General features: G+C 31.2%; 2 protein-coding genes across 5 annotated transcripts in view; one reads left to right on the top strand and one right to left on the bottom strand.

Annotated features, from left to right (window-relative positions):
• Window positions 1-19,896, top strand: part of LOC140673062 (adenylate cyclase type 5) — a 96,480-nt gene that overhangs the window by 52,971 nt on the left and 23,613 nt on the right. For all 3 annotated transcript variants that reach the window (XM_072905661.1, XM_072905660.1, XM_072905659.1), the window contains one exon: window positions 16,355-16,504. In XM_072905661.1, coding sequence (XP_072761762.1) covers window positions 16,355-16,504 — 150 coding nt within the window. The remainder of the gene's footprint in view (window positions 1-16,354; window positions 16,505-19,896) is intronic.
• Window positions 1-19,896, bottom strand: part of LOC140673067 (uncharacterized) — a 90,097-nt gene that overhangs the window by 64,811 nt on the left and 5,390 nt on the right. Inside the window, exons 1-2 of one of the 2 annotated variants that reach the window (XM_072905685.1) lie at window positions 14,117-14,476; window positions 13,278-13,378 (exon numbers count right to left, since the gene is read on the bottom strand). The exons of the other annotated variant lie outside the window; for it this stretch is intronic. The gene's annotated coding sequence lies outside the window, so the exon portion shown is untranslated. Of the gene's footprint in view, window positions 1-13,277; window positions 13,379-14,116; window positions 14,477-19,896 lie in introns of those variants that run through there. 2 annotated transcript variants of the gene reach the window in all.

The following is a 19,896-nucleotide window of genomic DNA, read 5'->3' as shown; positions in this document are numbered from 1 at the left end:
CGAGATGGAAATGCGGCGGGACAAGGTTTTCGCTTGGGGCTCTCCTTCCTATTAACCTCATTGTGTCCCCCTCCCTTTCAACCCCCGTGATTTCAGCGAAGGAGCACCCTTCGGGGGGTGCCTTCGTCGCGTGTTATCCAGCGAAATTCCTGACGCGCAACCACGACAGCGTCGACAAAGCCTTTTGCCGCTTTTTCCACCTCAAACAGACACGCATACACGTGTGTTCTCGACGTGATCAACCTCGGCATTGCATTTTGTGCATCTCGTATAACCGTTCGCGTTTATAATCCAATCTCGTCACGGAATAAAGCTCTTTTATGATTATTATATTTTTTTTTTCTGATTATTATCGCGGAAATCGGTTTGAAAGAAGAGGTAAAAATGCGCCTGAATTTTGTATGCGTCTGACTCGACAGACGTTTGTACATTTGCGGAGAAATTGCTCGAGATATCTAATTATTTTTATCCTGCTCTATTACGCGAAGGGATCAAGTTTGGAAGATGTGCACCTTAACTTGGAATACGTCTGCATGTATAAACGTCATAACACTGCACTGCGGAAGATAAATTGTTCCTTGAGGGCATAACTAGAACAAGTCATTCGATGTTAGTCCCGAGATACGCTATTAATTCTAAAATTCACAATTATTCTCTTTAGATAATTACACTAACAATAAGAATTAAATGTCTACAAAAGGGCTGTCTCGGGTATAAATTAATTATGAGAGGATATTTTCAAAGATATGATATTGGATTATTTTATATCTCAGAACTATTTTATATCTCGCAAGCAGTTAATATCAACAAAAAGTAAATAAATTATAAATTTATAAGACAACCGTACGTCGAAATTGTGTACGTCTAACTCAGAACAGCAGAAAGAGCTGAACCATCCACAACTAAACAAATATTAAGAGCAACAGAAATAAGAACCGCGAGGTGGATTACAAATGTCATTCTAAATGACAGAATGAGAAATGAAATTAGGCAAAAGTTCAGAATATAATACGCTAGGTAAAAAAGGGAAACGTAAATAGAAAGAATATTCAGGTGGATAAAATGAATGAGAAGCGTTTTAGCGAAAATAATGAAAAACTAAAAAAGAAGACGGAAAAATCATAGAAACCATCTAAACAAACTCATAAATGTCAACTTCGCAAAAAAATTGGATAGTGAAGTTGAAAAATCACAAAAAGTTCCTAAAAGAAAAAGAAGAAAAAAAAAATATTGGATTTTCTGTTAAAAAAATAATAGGTGTAAATTATATCTTTTAAAAAATATCAATCATAGTTTTTGCAGAAAATATGTTAAAATGCTGAGTATAAATAATTCATTTTATTCAGTTTTTACTATCATTGGCAATAGCATTTTTATTTCGATTCGAGAGAGAAAGAGACTCTTTTATTAATTCATTTCTTTAACTCGATATAATGGTTCGATTATCCTTCTCGCAATTTCTTTACCAGAGCACAGACTGTTTATCTTTATTTGTAAACGACATCGGAGTAATGCGATAGCCATTTACGTTAACGTGGCCTCACGACGCGGGTAGTTTACACTGTAGGCTATATTTGGGCTAAATTATTTTAGTAACAAAATCGATAGTCACTGCGGCTATTAAGATACACACACGGGTCAACCCTTCAGAATGATCCTCGACATCCTCTGCCTCGTGATCGTCAACAGAACTGCCCACGATGACGAGATCGCGTTACACTTTTCGAGTGGAAAAGATTGTCGAGTGGGTGGCTGAGATAAGGGTCGATACCACATCGTCCCTTCGTTTCTCATCGCAAACTCCTTCTTTTCCCCTTTTTTCCTTGCGAGACCCAAGCAAAAAGAAATTACAAGGAGGGAGCGTCATCTCCCGTGGGAGATAGTAGAATATTTAATAAGTGTAGTTTCTCGCGAGCAATCCTTTTTACTTTTCTTATTATTCCCATAAGTAGACACGACGTGAAAAACGATGCCATTGATCTGTGTCAGATTAAGCGATTTCGCAATTTATTATTAAGAATATAATAATATAATTATAAAAAAGAATTTCTGACTATAAAGTTCTATAACAAAAATTTAGCTACAGTGTTACAAATAATAATAATAACAGAAAACATAAAAATACTTGTCGGAGAAAGGATTGCCGTAATATATAAAATGTTTTCTTAATCGCTTATATATCTCAATCGGTTTTTCGTGACTTCAATATTAAAGATCGAGTGTGATTGATCGTATACGTCATCTCGCCAGTGATGTTCTAGTTTCATGGTCATCGGCGAAAATATTCGAATTCAGCACGTAAAGAGATGAGAATTTTGTTTGCTGAATCGTTTCTTCTCGTGATATTTAAGCGAAGAGTTAATTTAATGTTAAATTAAATTAAGGCAACGATGACGAATTGTTACGGAAAAGGCGCGTTCAATTTGCGAAATGACATCGAAGATAATAAAGAAAGAGAAAGAGAGAGAGAGAGAGAGAGAGAGAGTGCATAAAAACGTGGAGCTTGTACAGAAAGACTGTTTGTTAAATAGAACGATTTATTCGAACTTGTTATCGAACGGTCTTTTTATTTAGGGCTTATTTTCTCTTTTATTTTTCTGCCGGTTCTTTTTCTTTTGCGAGAATCTCTTTATCGCTTTTTCCAGCAGAACGCCATCCATGCGGTTCGGAATCGTTGTTTGATTTGTTTTCGTCGACGTAAAAGTTACGCGAATATCAGCGAAACTTTACGTAGAATTTTTCGCGAGCCTCCACGATTAAAAATTGTAGCCTTGTTTTCGCATTCCACGGTAATATCCGTTTTTTTTTCTGAAAAAAAAAAAAAAAAAAAAAAAAACACCGTGCATTTCCGCTGTGTAATCGTGCGATTACCAAACTCACTGGAAATTGAACGCAGAATTGCATCTATCGCGGAGAAAAATGAAGAACGAGCTTATCGAGTTTCCTGTACGCATATCCGCCTAAGGTAATACAAAAATAACCAGATTAATACACAATTAGAGAGTTATCATGTGAAATTTTAAATTTATTATATGTAACTTTTAATATATACATATATTATATTTTAATTATATAATATATAGATAATATTTTTATATTTTATTATATAATATATAGAGTAAGTCTGGGAAAGATGAACTAATTGTTTATTTCTCAAACTGGCCGTTAGAATATTTCGGCAGTAATTTTGTCTGGTAATAACGGACGTGAAATGTTAGGCAATATTATTTATGCGTCTTTTTTTCTTTTTTTTTTTTTTTGCTAGAATTTAGCTAATATACTGTGCAATATGAATCAGATAAATCAAATTTTTTTTCATTATTTATTATCATCATTAAATAAAAAAATAATACACATGTTATTTAATAATATTTTTAAACCAACGTTTATCGCAAAATAAAAATAATATCTCGGTCAATCATTGTAGTGTATCGTAGTAGTTCTAGTTCCAATAAAGGTATAATGGCAGTGTCTGATCCATCTTTTCGTGACATTTGAGAGAAATGGATCATTTTGTGTATGAATAAAAATTTATTTTTTAATTTTATATTTATAAGAACAATGTTTGTCCATGTATATGTAGCTTTCTGTATATTCAATACTTAGAAAACGCACTGCTAACATAACATACAAAGAAAAATTATTCTTTTTAACTTTTTTTTATCAAATATTTCTTCTAAAATTAAAATTGTAATTGTTTTCTAATATTTAATTTTATCATCTATAAAATGTATTTAATCAAAACAAATAATAAATTTTTATCAATAATATTTTATGCAAGTTTATCTTTCCCGTACAGTCTGCTCCATAACGTAACCCAAAATGATACAAATTTGTTTATGCATTATTTCTATTTATACTATATATATCATTTATTGTTAGTATAGAATTCAAATTACTAGCGCCATCCTTTCACTAGTATTCCTTTAAACGACAAAATATCAGCAATTCTTAAAAAAGTGATTTATCTCTCCTGGACTTTATATAAATATATATATATATATATCTTTTTTTAATTTTACAGACAAGACTCTTTTTTACAAATTTTAATTTCAGTTTACTTTAGCTTTTTCTACATTCTTTTTCTCCACAAATGTAAACATTTTTATAGTTCATGTCAAGTGTAACATAGAATAAGAATTACTCAGTAGAGTTTACGAGTTTCACAAAAAGCTTTTCTTTGTCATTTTATCTTTGCTCATTATCATTTCAATGTTTATCATCTCCGAGTGCTAGAGATTTAATTTTTTTCCATTTTAAACCTTATAACACGAGTGTACATATTTAAATATAAAATTCACACTTTGACGGAACATATCGGTCTTCACTTCGATGAAAATATCATTCCGAATAATAACATCTAGAATAATAATAAAACGATATATGTCAATTTTGATCAGTGACAGGTTTGAGACGCAAAATTCAATATAACGAGCATCAAGAATTTTATAATTTCAGGAATAATGAAGTTGCAAGGGGCTATAATTGAGCATGGTAATTGATTACGTAAATTAGGTGATAATTGATGTGCCACGTGCATACTTGCGCACATTTCCGGAGCGATGTAAATGTATTTTGTTCACGCGTACGTGTGCAAAATGCGTGCACGGAATACTGCATCCACGATGGACGCCGCAATAAGCGCAGACACGTACATACCACGGTAGAACGAAAACGCAAGAACAAAGGACCGAATGAAACGGTTTTCGCGAAAGGACTTGTGCCATTTCGACGACGGGAAAATGTTCGTTTGGCCGTTTGTCCCATTCGCTTTTACTACTTCAAGCTTGAAGGACTACAATGCACAACTGTACGAAGAGGCAAATCTTATTTCATTTTAGAGAGAATGTCTGTCGTGTGACTTGTCAATTCCGGGTCAAAATTATTAATTGTTTCGAAAAAAAAAAAAAAAAAAATTAAAGCTGTTTAATGTAACGTCAATGGTCTATCTCACTAACAGTTTTAATCATAATTTTCGTTCTTTTCTGAAAGCACGAATTAAAAAGAGACAAGTACAAATAAATTAAAGCGCGATTATCGCGACGTTGATCATCTCTTGTACAGCGCAACATAATTACAAAACTCACGTGTGTTTTTCTTTACCGGCGTGGATTTTACCTAGGCGTCTCTTAAACTTGTATAAAACATCCCGTGAGTTTGCGTTTTTTGCAGGCATTTTTGGAGTTCGTTCTACTTTTGACTCTTTGCTCCACAAACGTGAACTTTCATAACGACCGCGTCTATGATTCGCGCGCGAATTAATTAATTAGAATACACGAGAAACTCGATGGAATTTCGATGTACGTCCTCTCTAAAGTACGTTATCGTCCTTTCTCGTCGTCAACGCGGTCGTTAATTTATGTTTTCAATGAGATTGAAAACCACCTATATCTACCTACTATCCACAAAAGTCAAATAAACAGGGATAGAAAGTTTCGTCATAAAACGTGACGAGGTAAACTCACTCTGATAAAAAGAAGAAAGAAAAAAAAAAAAAAAGAAATTGACCAGAGATAAAATGACTTTCTCTTCGGTGCACGCTGTTCCTTTTTTATTTATTTATACCTTTCGTATTTCTTTTTCGCAGTCAAAATACAAATGATTAATTTACTGCGTATTTCATCATATTTATTTTGATTGCAGCTCGCAGCGTTAGCTAAAATAAATACGCATTTCTATTGTATTGTATATGTAAACAAAATATGAGTAGATATATATTGTAGTGATATCAAGTGATGAAGAATTTTACTGATTGAGAATGTATAACCGAAATATCGTTCTTTCTTTTATTCAAAATAAATTTTCTTTATTTAAAATTTGCAATTGTCAACGTTTGTTGTCAAAGTAAAAAAGAAAAAATTCAACGAATTACTTTAAAAAGCAAAATCACGCTTTGATTACGTACTAGGTGAAATGGCTTTATAGTAATATGCAAACGCTGGACATAGGTACATAGTGTAGGTACAGTCTGCAAACCGCAATGAATGCGGCACTAAATTCTCATTTTCGTAAATTACATGTTTCTTTTTTCTCTTTGCTTCTCCATGTATTTACCTTATTGCTTTCTTTCGGCGGATTTTAATCAATTTTCAATTAATGTAATGAGAAATGATTATACGTATATCGCAACGATATCATGTTAAATTATTAAATAGTATCGCAATTGCATTAACATCCACATCAAGTACATATATGTGATAAATCAAATATATTTTTTGGTAATAAAAATATAAAAATACAGTTTGCTAATTTTTTAAGGTCGCATTTTAAACATGCCAAAAAAAAAATTGTGTAAATAAAATTATAGTAAGAACCAGTAAAAATCTTGGAATAACTTCAAATTAATTTTTAAATGTATATAATTCTAAAATACATAGCCTCTTTCATTTATCACAGGAAAATTGAAATGAAATTTCCGCTTTTGTTGTATCTCCCGCCAAGAATATTTTTCCATCTAATACAAATATATCCTTTAAACTAAAATTAAAATAACATTTCATGTACATTAACATTATTACACTCATCAATCTTGATAAATGTGATCATTTTATCAACGGTTTCTCTTATTTTAAGATTTTAAATATATTTGCGAGTATTGTAATATTAAAATTATGGCGGTTTCAAGTCTTGAAAAAATCGATTGCATGGGTATTTGAAAGTTTGATACCGCAAGCGCGCGTTCAACAAGAAGAGCGCATTATTCAACGTTGCTCTTGAGAGACGCTTGAAAACTTAAAGCTCAGGGACAATCTCGACATGCGCATAAAATATCTCTGCGTTCTAATAGCGCAAAAATGTATTTTGCGTTACATTAATTGGCACGTTATGCGACTCGCTAAGAGTTACGAACAGAACAAAAGCAATCTCACCAGGCGACCCTCCATCTACTTACGAATTAATCACAAACTTGTCAGAGTTTGCCGTGGTATTGTACTCAATCGAGTCAAAGCACGTGGCTGAATTTCATGGTCATAATAATAATAAATGATTAAACAGATTCAAGTCGAAGACTTGAAGTCATATATTCATTAGCATAAATTTCGCGTAAAAATTTTTTATCGTGCTTGAAACAACAGCTTATTAGCAACTTTTAATGACACAATGAATAGATAAGAGATTGCAAGAATGTTCGCTCTAGTTTATTTTATATAATATAATTAAGTTTAATTAACGATAAGGAATTTTTAAGATCTGATTAATTTAGATAGAAATGTAGCGTCTAATCACATAATGAAAATAATTAACATTTACTAAAAATAACATCACTAATCAGATGGATAATTAACTCATTGGACAGGATCGTGTTTCAAAGATTTCGATAAGAGGAGAGTAATGTTCAAGATGAAACGTTACAGGTACTGTAATTACGACACACTCTCGTAACAGGAAATCCGATCGCCATAGCCCGTAATCAGATTTCCTCCCGTAAAATCAGAATTTTATGTCCGCAAATTTCGAGGAAACAAGGACAGTCAAGAAAGAGATAAAAGCCGGATGAAATGGAACGACCCGTCGATGTTTAGATAACAGCTCTCTTTGTAAAAGAAACAATATGAAATTTTTCTCTTCTTAAAACACAAAACAAAGAGTTTTATAATTTTAAAATATAAGAAAAATTTATCATCAATTCACGCGATATACAAAACTTATAATATAAGTTTAATATAAAAAAAATTTATAATATAAATTATTAATTAATTTTAGGCAGAAAAAAAAGAAAATTAAAAAAATAAGCATTAACAGTAAGTTATAATAAATGTAAAGAATTCATATTATGAGATATATACTTTCAAAATTATATAAATCAAGAATGACAAAAATATTGTATAAATCTTATACTACATATTAATTGTAATTTACAATCACCAATCATCAAAACCCCAATGTACAGACAACCACCCACCGCCTACATTTTCCGTATCTCATCGTTCAATATCTTTAGAGCAAAAATAATTGTTTATTTTTAGCGTAATACATTTTATGACAAACATATATTCTCATTTCCGTGTTTAAACGTGAGTCTCGCGATGATCACGTGCGCGGGACGAATCGGCCGAAGTAGAATTTCTCTCGAGGGTAAATTCTTACGGATCGGAAACGGAAGTCACGTGGATATTTGGCAGCGAAGAATAGAGGAAGGCAAGGCAAGAGACAGAAAAAATAACAAATCGATATTTCTTGCATTCAAGAGTACACTTCCGCTCTCTATTCGACCGCCTTGTCGATGTTAATCTCGCGACAAAAGCCCTGACAAAACTTTAATGATGCGAACAGAAGACATCGCAAAGCTCGACACCAACCGCTTAATTGCCGCTGTCGACGAAACGCGGCGAAAATGAGAAAGAACTTAATTATATGAGTTATCATTTTTCAAGCGGAGTTGAGCGTTTGACAAATGGAGTGTTTTCACGCAAGCCGCTTTTAGCGGCGCCTCGTCGCCCAAAGCTCCCATTTATTTTTGCACATGTAAAAATATAACGCCGTAGATATAAACGCGCTACTGAAAAGTAACTCGTGCAAATGAAAATTTTTAGTCACACAACTAAGAGAGGTATTTTGGAAGCTCACAAATTTCAAAGAAAAAACCGCCACTGATAACGCGAAAAAGCGTAATAATGTGACGACAGTCGTGTTAACATAAAAAAATCGATGAACAACAAAAGATTTGTCACACCTACACGTGTAAAGATGATGTAAAAGCTTCAGATAAAATCAGCTTTCTATCAACTAATAAAAAAGAATGACTTTTTTAATACAATGCGGCAACAGAAATTCTCTTAAATGATATTAAACATAAAATTGTTAGAAAAGCAATTAAAAACTATGAAGCAAATTGTATAAGAAAGAAATAAAATTCTCCAAGTTAATGGATTTAATGTAACATTATTTTACAACTACAAAATAGATTTGAAACTTTAATACAAACATATAGAAATAAAAAATTACGCAATTAAAAAGCTAGAAGATGGAAATGCATTTTCAAATTTCAACAGGACTTGGGAGAAATCTTTTTGAAATAAAAAAAAATCTTTTATATAAAAATAATGAAGATGATGAAAAAATAAGTCAGAGGCTTATTCACGAAAAAAAAAAAAAAAAAAAAAAAGAATAATAATCACATAAACCAATCCTGCAAAGAATTTAAAATTTCTGTCTCGAGGCATAAATAAAAGTTTAAAAAAGTGACGATGAAGCGTAAAAAAAGTTACGTGTGTTAACAACTTTTTTTTCTTACGTCAGAAAATATAATCTAATCGTATCACGATTCCATAAATTTTTCTATTTCCGACTTTCGTAATATGACGAATGGTGTATTAAAGTTGCATGTATAACGTAAAGAATGTCATGCACGATGACGTGAAAAAGATGTGATTTTTCGTCTCGAAAGCTGCGCTTTATCCGTCGACATACATATATCGACTGCTCTACCACGAAGACGGCGACATGTCCGCTTGCATTAGATTCATCGATAACCCTGATGGATCACTCGCTATAAAAATGCCTGCGTCGAAAGCGTGTTTTGTTGCAAAACAGACCTGCATCGTGACGATAAGAAAATTTAAGCGTTATAAAAGAATCGACCAACGTTTTACAAAACTATCACTTTATTTAATTAATCAGAAAAATAAACATTTGTAGGTATATATAAATTATTTTTATTTAATTATTCTTAACTCTTACTCCGTATTTTTATTTTTGGCACCTTATAACTGTACAGGTGGGTCAACGTATTTTCGATAAGTTTATTAATATGTAAAAGTGTTTTTAAAAATCTGAAAAAATGTGTATACCTTCTTTGAACATTCTAAATAAAAGGCTAAAATAATAAATTTGAAAAATAATTTACTCAAATATATTATTTTATGATTATTTTTTTTTTTCGAGAAATTGACGTTGTTAGAAAAATCACAGACAAAAATGATCCATCAGTACGGAATAAGGGTTAATATAGTGTTATGTCCAATTTCTTATTGCAACGATAAAATGTAAATACAAAATTTTCAATTAATTTCTAATAAAATTAATTTCAACGAAATTATTTAAAACTGGGTTTTTTGTTTTTCAATCTCTTAATAGAATCTTGTTAGATTAATATTGTATGACTTATAAAAAATTCCCGTCCGTAAAGTGACAGATAAAGCATTTTTCATCATCGTGAGTTTTCCCGCAATTTCAATTGATTACCACGTGTTGCTTAATCACGCAAAGTAATTCTTTCAGCAGACGCTTAACGGCAGGCACACACGTTTCAAGTGCACCGGAAACAGTAGATTGCAAAACATTTATAAACGCATTGTTGCGAGCAAACATAAATATCTGCGCCACGTTTTATCGCATCGTAACAAAAACAGATCGAAATAAAGTCGAGTGCAAAGTATGAGTATCGAACCGAGCATGTAATAGCAGATTTTTTGGTGAAGTTAATATATAGAATAACGTGTAAACTGTAACATTTAAAAATCAGCGATTTTTCCGTGATAAAATAGGGTAGTTTAAAAAACGATATATTTATAAAAATATAAAAATCTTTGTTTTAAATATATATTTTTCAATACAATTATATTTTTCCTTTAATCATTTATATTTTTAAAAAGTGGAAAAGCCTTCATCTCGGAAGAAAAAAAAAAAAAGCTGTGAAAACGAACGTAGAGCGCATCAACGCGGAAAAGCGAATATCTCTCAGTAGTAACGACGTGAATATATACGGCATGAATATATGAGCTGCGCTCAGGCTCGAGAAGTGGAAACCTGAATACGGAGCGACTAGTTATATAGTAGTTTGTATGTTCTTCTCTCACTTGCTCCTCGCGGTTTGCGTTTGACTATATACGGTCGATAGTGGAATTGGTTTGTAAAATTTTCATCATTGGACATTTGGATTTTTACGATTTTATAAAATTATAAATTAGACAGGATCAAATTGAAGTATTTTTTTGACCCGAACAAACGTCAATTATTCTGCTAAATTTAACGTGCAAAAAATGTAATATAAAAAAAAAAAAATCTAATCTTGCGTATATAAATTTTTAAATATATTTATTCGTAATATATGATTTACATGTTAATCTCTATTTTTATATAAATCAATACTCATTCTCTATTCGCACTATTCACAGATTTTTACTCGCGATTCTTCACTCACGTCACGATGGAAAACGACAGAGACGAAAGTGCCGTTAACTATCGATGCGACAATTTCTGGTCACGATGTTGTAAAATGCTGCAAACTCACGATGCGACAGATGGGAAAGACGATGGAGTGAAAAAGGCGAGAGAATCGGGAGCCGTCATCGTGCGGCAAGGGCAAATCTCAAAATTCAATTGGCGTTTAAAGTTCAAAAGAGTTTTATCGCACGAACAGAAACGGGAAATATGATCGAATTAGATTCCCATTAAGCTATTCCACCGTCGACAAATAAAATAGCACTCATGAAAATTGCGTACTATTTATATCCTAAGTTGTTTCTCTTATCCAGATTTTGTCGTTAAAATCGTTCAACAAAAATTCATGCTCAAAGAAAAAAAAAAGAGGCTGTTGATCATCAGCGTTTACAAACGATATAAAAGGCGATGCACACGCATATATAAAAAATATTAACTTTTATTTTTTATAAAGTTAAGCACAAATTCAACATATTTGTAAAAGAATCTGTAATTTTGTCCTGAGAAGAAAAATATTCACATTGAAGCAAATTAAATTTGTCCCATTGTAACAACAGAATTGGATGTGTGTGTGCATGAGCAAAGACGAAGAGGAATGAGTAGATTATGAATGTCATAGAACGAGGATGGAGAATGAAATCGCTAAGAAGAGCTTTGATATCGGATTACCTATAAGCCACGAATTTGAAGATAGAAGGAAGAAGGAACGTGATAAAAAAGAATGTCTAATACTGGATTAGAGCAAACTCAAAAGAGATGAGGATTAACTGTCTAATAAGAAGACTCGACGAGTGATGCGACATATATGTATGTTTCTGTAAATCCGCATAAATGTATGAAATTAAAAGAATTCCATCCGTCACGAGTTTTAGCTTTTTTATATATATATATATATATATATATTTTATACAATCGCAGTTTTGTATAAAAGAAAAGAAAATTAGAATAATAGATAAGGATTTTTATTAATCTTCACTCTTAAAGAAAGAAAAGAGCCAAAGAAAAGAGGAAAGGATCTATTACAGACAAAGAAAAGGCGGGAGAAAAAAACACTGTAATAGAGATAAAAAAATAAATTAATCTTGACGATAGAAAGATGCGAAAAATTAACTGGAAAATATTATAAGATCAAGTTTATCCACGAATAATAAGTAGATTAAAGTCAGTTATACATTTTGCTTTTTATTATATAAGCCATTCAATTCCGATTATACGATTTAATCTGATTGATATAAGTTAAAGCAACGATAAAAAATACAATAATTTCACCAAAGTCTGTAAACTTACGGACACACGATACGAGGCGCAAACACGCCGAGTGTATATTGCACGTACATATGCGGCTGCATACAACACGTGTGGTGCATTCGCAATTGCAAGCGAATAGTGAATAACATCGATGGATTGACAAAGTAACGCACGTACATACACGTATGGAATCGCGGAAACAACATTCGTCGATTGTGAGATTCGTGTGCATATGTATTCTACATCGGCATCGAACAAAGGCCAAAGGGCTGAAGCTAAATTGAATCCGATACACAAAAGGCAGACTTGTGTATAAAAATTATAAAATAAAAATCTCCACGCATGTGAAACATCCACGCCGATCAGTTTAGCCTCAAACCGAATTATTTCAAATAGCCGTGATAGTGACAAATGAATTCCGATCAGCGACAAGAGGCGGTATGTAATGATATAGCGTATCTACATTTATGATATAATTATCAACACGTGCAGGAAGTTTTCGCCTGTAGGAAATGATAGGGACAAGTATTTCATTCCCGATAAATATGTCAGCCACCGAAGGTTCAGCTGCCGATTGATACCATCCTTATTTTTAGATCCCTAGCCCCAACATGCTCATGTTACACGATCCAATAAGCAATGTGAAATGGAGGAGGATTAGCGACGACCCTCGCTTTCTTTTTCACGCCATGCCAGTCAAGTATTTAAGAGGGCGGTGGCTTTACGACAACGAAAATCGATGACCGGTATCTCGGAATCAGTAGAGATATCTCGACGTTAAAAGACTGCTTCCGGTTAGCAAAAGTCGAAACTTATTTGCCCATCAAATTGGTCAATATTTAAATAAGTTTGACAATATTTATTACCTGGAACCTCTCCGTATATTTGGCTTCCAAAGAAACTTGTTATCGGAATGTTTTAACAAACGCCCAGCAAACTCGTCTTTCGTCTCTTTAGCAAATGATATCTGAAAAATATTGAGTCCCTGTCGATTGCTCTTTGCTTGCCATAAGATCTGGTGTTCGGTAAATGATAAAATCACAAAAAACTTATTTTTTTTTAATTTAGACATTGTGAACATACTAATTAATTTATAGTGTGTATCTTACAAATGATAAAAATACAGCTGGAGTAATATTAAGAGCTAATTGCATTTAAAACAGATAATGATAATATAATTTGATTAATATTAAAAAGTGAATAAACTGAAAACTGCACGTCTAAATATTTTTTTTCGCTCTTTAACAAAAAATTATATTTATATATATATATAATATTTAATACTAATAAAAATAGATATCTTTTAAATTTCTTTCGTAAATTTATTTCTTATTTTTAAACGTCCGAATAAAATATTAAACATATTACATAATCTTATTTTGCGTAATGTAGAAATTTCTAAGTTTCCTTTAAAGACATTAATACATTAACTGTGGCATATCGAAAGATGTGATTACATAGTTAATAGTTAAACTATCGCAAAACAATGTAACACTAAATTGTGTCCTTGGACGAACAAGAAAATTTTGCGACAAAGGGTCCGGTTCTGTCAAAGGGACTACTCATTGAGTTTACGGAGTTTCGTAGACGTTGTTGCGATGCACAACGATGCACACACAGGCTCGTGTTATGTACAAACTTCTCGTCTAATGAAACTCGAGTATCGATGGGTTATTATCGGGACACCTTGTATGGTGGTTTGTACCTTTTGCGCGGCTCTTTGATCTATCTTAGGTAGAAGGTTGAACAACTACCTATCTACGAAGGGTCGGTCGACCTCTCGTAGATAGATAGTTCTACGTGGACTTTCAAAGGGGATCACTGGATTCTGCACGAAATTGCTTCAGGTGGCTGTATAACTGTACTTGTAATCTTGGACAAATTTATTCGCAACCACCTGTGGGATCGTCACCTCGGAACCTTTAAGTTATTTATTTTTATAAGCTACTTTTTTCGGCGGTATTTTTAGAATGGCAGTTCTCTGCACGATCCGATAAAACCGTTGTGACATGTTTTCCGAAAAAAAAAAAAAAAATTTTTAATAGACATTTCCATATAGATACATAAACACATATAGATTTCGAGTAATAATATCGTGTGATATAAAAGTATACTATAAGATTAAAAATCTGGAATAATCTTTTTTATTATATTTGTGTTTTTAATCTGTCAAAAACAATTAATATTTTAATTTTGATTAGTATTTATACTTTTCTGGTGTGCATCTGAAAAAAAATTATGCATATTTATATAAGAAAACATAAAACTTACTTATCCGATTTTAATTTTATTTCGCACTCAGAATTTTGGAAATTAATGTAAATATTATTTCTTCCGATTTATTTTTGCACAATTCATATTTTAGTACAATAGTATGCAAATGCGCGACCTAGCTAGTTTTGGCTAATAACAGACGATACTTTGCTTCCTGTCAGTTAAGATTCTGGGAGTACGTACGGAGATCGGCTTTGTGAGAGGGCTTAATTATTTAGAGGATTACATAGGTCTCGGGAGATTCGCGGCTCTCTTACGTTATTCGCGGCAAATAGGATCGTTGCGAATTTGAAGGAGAATTCTACAAAGCTCTGTTGAATATTGCATGTCAGAAAGATGAGCTAATGTAAGTTACCCTTATACATGTAAATCTATGAGAGAGAGAGAGAGAGAGAGAGAGATGCGCATCAACATATTGTTTATTCTAATAAAGATCGAATTTCATAGAAGGATCTAAAAAGTAAGTCTGACAAGCGAGATGTTTTTCATGACATATAATCAGGTTGGTTACTTTGCAAGTTACAGAACGCTTTCACGAAACTCGTACAACAAAGTCTAAGAGAAGAAAATTGCACGTTACTCGATAAAATTAACAAAAAGCAAAGCCGCATATAATATTGTTGATTAAATAAACAAGTAATTGAAAAAAAAAAGGTTGAAACGTACCACTCATGATAAAAAAACCTATAAAAATAAAAGAAAATATTTTTACTTTCTAATACAGTTATTTTTATATGAAAAGAATGCATATAATTTTTTACGTTACCGAGCTTTTTTCATAGTCTTTAAGTTTTTTTAGACTTTTAAAAATAGATTATAATAAAATATATACATGTATGTATCTCTCGCAAAAATCTTAAGGTAATTTATATTTTAATAATTATCACGAGAGAGAGAGATTATATCAATAGTTTTTATATGATTATTGTGTGTAAATTGATCTGACAGAGCAGCGCTGTAAATTGTTTCCTTCGCATTTAATTGGCATGAAATAGTATCTGATTTCCTATAATTGTGTGTAATACCTCGCTATAATAGTGCATTTATCTCCGTATATAACGATGTCTTCGAAGATACCCGTTGAAATTGGCAAGGAATCCATCATACTGCCACAGATTGCGACCCCAATTACGGATCGGATAAGATACGCGCGATTGAACGGGGTAGGTAGAGGAACATGCCTTTTCCAGTCAAATATATATGTGACCCTCGTTATAGTTTCCACAAGGCACTCTCATTCGAATTCTCTATCGAATTAAAAGCAATGTCTCTTCTAAAATTTTCACTAATTGTAAGAATAATTTGTTTTTATTAATAAGTTAATAATAAATCTTTTCAAAAATAAATACTAATGCTAATTTTAATAATAAGTTTTTTCAGAAATAAATACTAATGCTAAGTGCTTTTAATGTTTAGGCATCTAATATTAATATCTAACAACTATAACAGGCTTTAAAACATATACATAATTTATTTTAAAAATGAATTATATCAATGTCTCTTTTTATTTAGGATGTGTGCGGGCGTGTGTGTGTGTGTGTGTAAAGATTAAATTCTAATTTTATAAACTGCACTAAGGAATTAATTAAATTAAATACATTTCGAGAATATCCTGAGACACTAGAAAAATGGAATTCGATCTAATCGCAAAATTTTATTTCTATTTCAGTTGTTGAGTTCAATCGTGGTAGTAGGTGGAACAAATGTGGCTGGCGCACTAACACATCACCCTCGGGAATTGGCGCAAAGACAGGCATTCCTCGAAACCCGACAATGCGTTGAAGCACGTCTGACCACACAGCGGGAGAATCAGCAACAGGTATGTTGTTGTATTTACAAAAAACTCATATATAAATACATGTCAACTTACATTTTCAGTTCAGTATAGATATAAAAAGATTTAAAAAATAAAAGTAAAAAAATGTAATTTCAATAATATAAATGTGATGATAAAAAAAAATCAATTATAATGTTTATAATTTTCGAAACAATTAACCTTGTAATGTAGAATTTTATTCAAGAAAAAATTCAGAAATGTTATCAAAGTTACATTACAAAAAAAAAAATATAAATGCGCCCATGTGTAATAAACATAATTCAAAATAAAGTTAAGTACTCTGTGGAAAGTATGATATATTATTAATGAAGCTGAGAAAAATTAAAAGCTATAAGAGCAAAAAAAAATTTCATAAAATTTCTAAGAATCTCTGAAGAAGAAAATGAAAAAGTTTATCGAAAGCTCAACAATAAAGTTTATTTATCAATACGAAGAACAAAACAAATAAAATCATAATCACGTAGAGATTGATCCTGGAAAATCTAATTTTCTATGTAGCTGGAGAAAATAATGTATCTCTTGTCGAGAGACATTACGTTATTTATATTAAGATATCTCTCAGTATAAAAGACTTCAATATGGCTTCAATTGTAAATTCGTTTCAATGAACTGTTCCTATAATAGGTTTTATAAATTATGAAAAGATACTTGCGGCTGACTTAAATATCATAATTTTCTATTAACGGTAAAGAAATTATTACATGTTACAGAAATATCGTGATAATAAATAATAATAACCGTAAAATCTATTTAAACGACAGGTCCTTTTAATTGACATCGATAAAGCCGTGTCACGCAAATAGCAATTATTATCTTATTCCTCTGGGACGTCATCCCTACTGGAATCTCCAATATTTGATGTCTTTATCAATTATTAATAATGCCATCAAATGTTCATGTAAACCGCAACGTGAGCGACTATCTGAAGATCCATACGTTCTATTTAGAAACTGCCTGAGCATTTTAATTAGAAAGCATACTCAAGAATCCTTAATTACAAGAATAATTAACGCATAATAATAACTCTTTTATAAATTTAAATAAGAAAAATTTTGAAGAAATTTTAATCACGAGAATAATCCGTCACATATATCTTTTTATTATTATAATTATTTTGATAAATGTAAAAAAAATGCATGACACACATTTTGAAAGAAATATTAATTAAATGAAGTCAGTAATTATTAGTAAAAATTATAAAATAAATTAAATTATGAAATTTAATTACCTTAAGTACTCTCTGCATTACATTGATATAATTTATTTGTAAAAAATTTACACAATTAAAAAATAAGAAATGAAAATATTATGCCGTATCTTGTCAAATTCTATTAAAATTGTTTTTCGTCAAATTTAATTTGTATTAATAAAAAGCATTAATAGATAGCGAAAAACCTAGAAGAAAATTTATTTTTATTGTGACAATCTTCTTGAAGTGATGCAAAATATGTTTTTAATTTCTATATTGAAAAATGTTAAGTAAAGAGGGCTTTAAAAAAAGTACAGTGAGATTTCGGGTGGATTACTTTTTAAACGCTTTCGGCGAATGAGCTGAAAATCTACAACGAACGAACACGAAGATCGATTAAAATACATCAGATATTCAACGGCACAATATACGACACGAATTCAATCAACTCGAAGATGAAAACGCGGTGATGCAAATTTGTGATTGGCGTCTATCTCGTTGTCGGACATGTGTTTAAAAATCTCTCTCGCACAAAGGATGTAGAAGCAACGAGCGAGCGGTTCGATTTTGGCTTTTATTCGGAAATCTAAAAGAATTCGCTGACAAAACATTTCATAAACGACTTAGCGAGTATACGTACAGAATTTACTCTCAGACAATAATAATCATTCTCTCTGCAAATTTTTTAATAAGTATACGTAATCAAGTATGCAATCAAGTTTTATATGTCATGAAATTTTATTTTACAAATAATCTTGCATCATGTAAAGTTTTATATTGTTCTCGAATATTAAGATTACTAATAATATATAATATGATATTAAATATGAATTTTTTTTTTAACACGAAGCGGATGTGACGATTGAACTTTATATCATTTTTAAATATATAAAAAAATATATCTTGGCAATGCGTTATAGTTGAACGTACAATGTTCAATGTATGTCTGTATTTCTGCTTAAGAAATGAAAAGAAATAATTTGCGCGAGTATATTTTTCGTGAATTGTTTCTCTCGTGCGAACAATCAACGGCAAATTGACGAGAAGCAACGTTCTATAGAATTATTATTGTTTCGCAAAAAGAGGTGGTTTCAAGAATAGTAATGCACTGAATCAAACTGCAGCCCTGAATAGGACTTTGTTCGATCCTCGGTTGAACGAGTGCGCGTATTATTGTTATTGATTTTTGTGAAAACTTCATTTTGCTACAGCTCATTGAACGATATTGCAGCGTAATTGTTAATTATTTTACAATATCGCCAACTCGGTAATCGCGCGCGTCCCCTGTACTTCACTATTGCTAATAGAAGCTTGTACACGCGCGTATTAAAACAATATTGCGTGTGTGTATTCAAAGGCACGTGAATCCGCTTCGGACACGTGTTGGTTGGCCAACAAAGCCGGTAAATCTATTTTGCGTGAACGTGTTGTCCAGCAATCGAAAAATAATGAACGAGTTATTTGCATAAGACTTCAATAAAACAGACCGACTATTCATTAACTATTTTTTTCAATGTATATTTAATGCGTTGTATATTAAAATGCGCATACATGTTTCTCTTTTTTTTATTTAAATAAATTTAAAAAAAAACAATCAATCACATTTCAAAGTAATAATATTTCATATCGATAACCAAATAATGAACAGAGAACATAAACTTTATTACCAATTTATTTTTGATCGCCATTTATTTATATATATATATATATATATATCCTGCTAATATTTATTATTTGAATTTCTGTTTTATATTTATTATATTTTCATTTATTTTGTCGTGAAATGCATTCTGATATAACTTATACATTAAAAATCTTGCAATTTACATATATATATATCCTGCTAATATTTATTATTTGAATTTCTGTTTTATATTTATTATATTTTCATTTATTTTGTCGTGAAATGCATTCTGATATAACTTATACATTAAAAATCTTGCAATTTACATATATATATATATATATATATATATATATATATATATATCCTGCTAATATTTATTATTTGAATTTCTGTTTTATATTTATTATATTTTCATTTATTTTGTCGTGAAATGCATTCTGATATAACGTATACATTAAAAATCTTGCAATTTGCACACACACATATATATATATATATAAGAGTTACTAAATAAAATTCATTTTTCAAGATGTATATTTACGCTTATTTAAAATATCA

The sequence above is a fragment of the Anoplolepis gracilipes genome, chromosome 14 (assembly GCF_047496725.1).
Source record: "Anoplolepis gracilipes chromosome 14, ASM4749672v1, whole genome shotgun sequence".
Classification (NCBI taxonomy): domain Eukaryota; kingdom Metazoa; phylum Arthropoda; class Insecta; order Hymenoptera; family Formicidae; genus Anoplolepis; species Anoplolepis gracilipes.
Note: the sequence above shows the minus strand (reverse complement) of the source record. Positions and strands in the feature narration are given on the sequence as shown.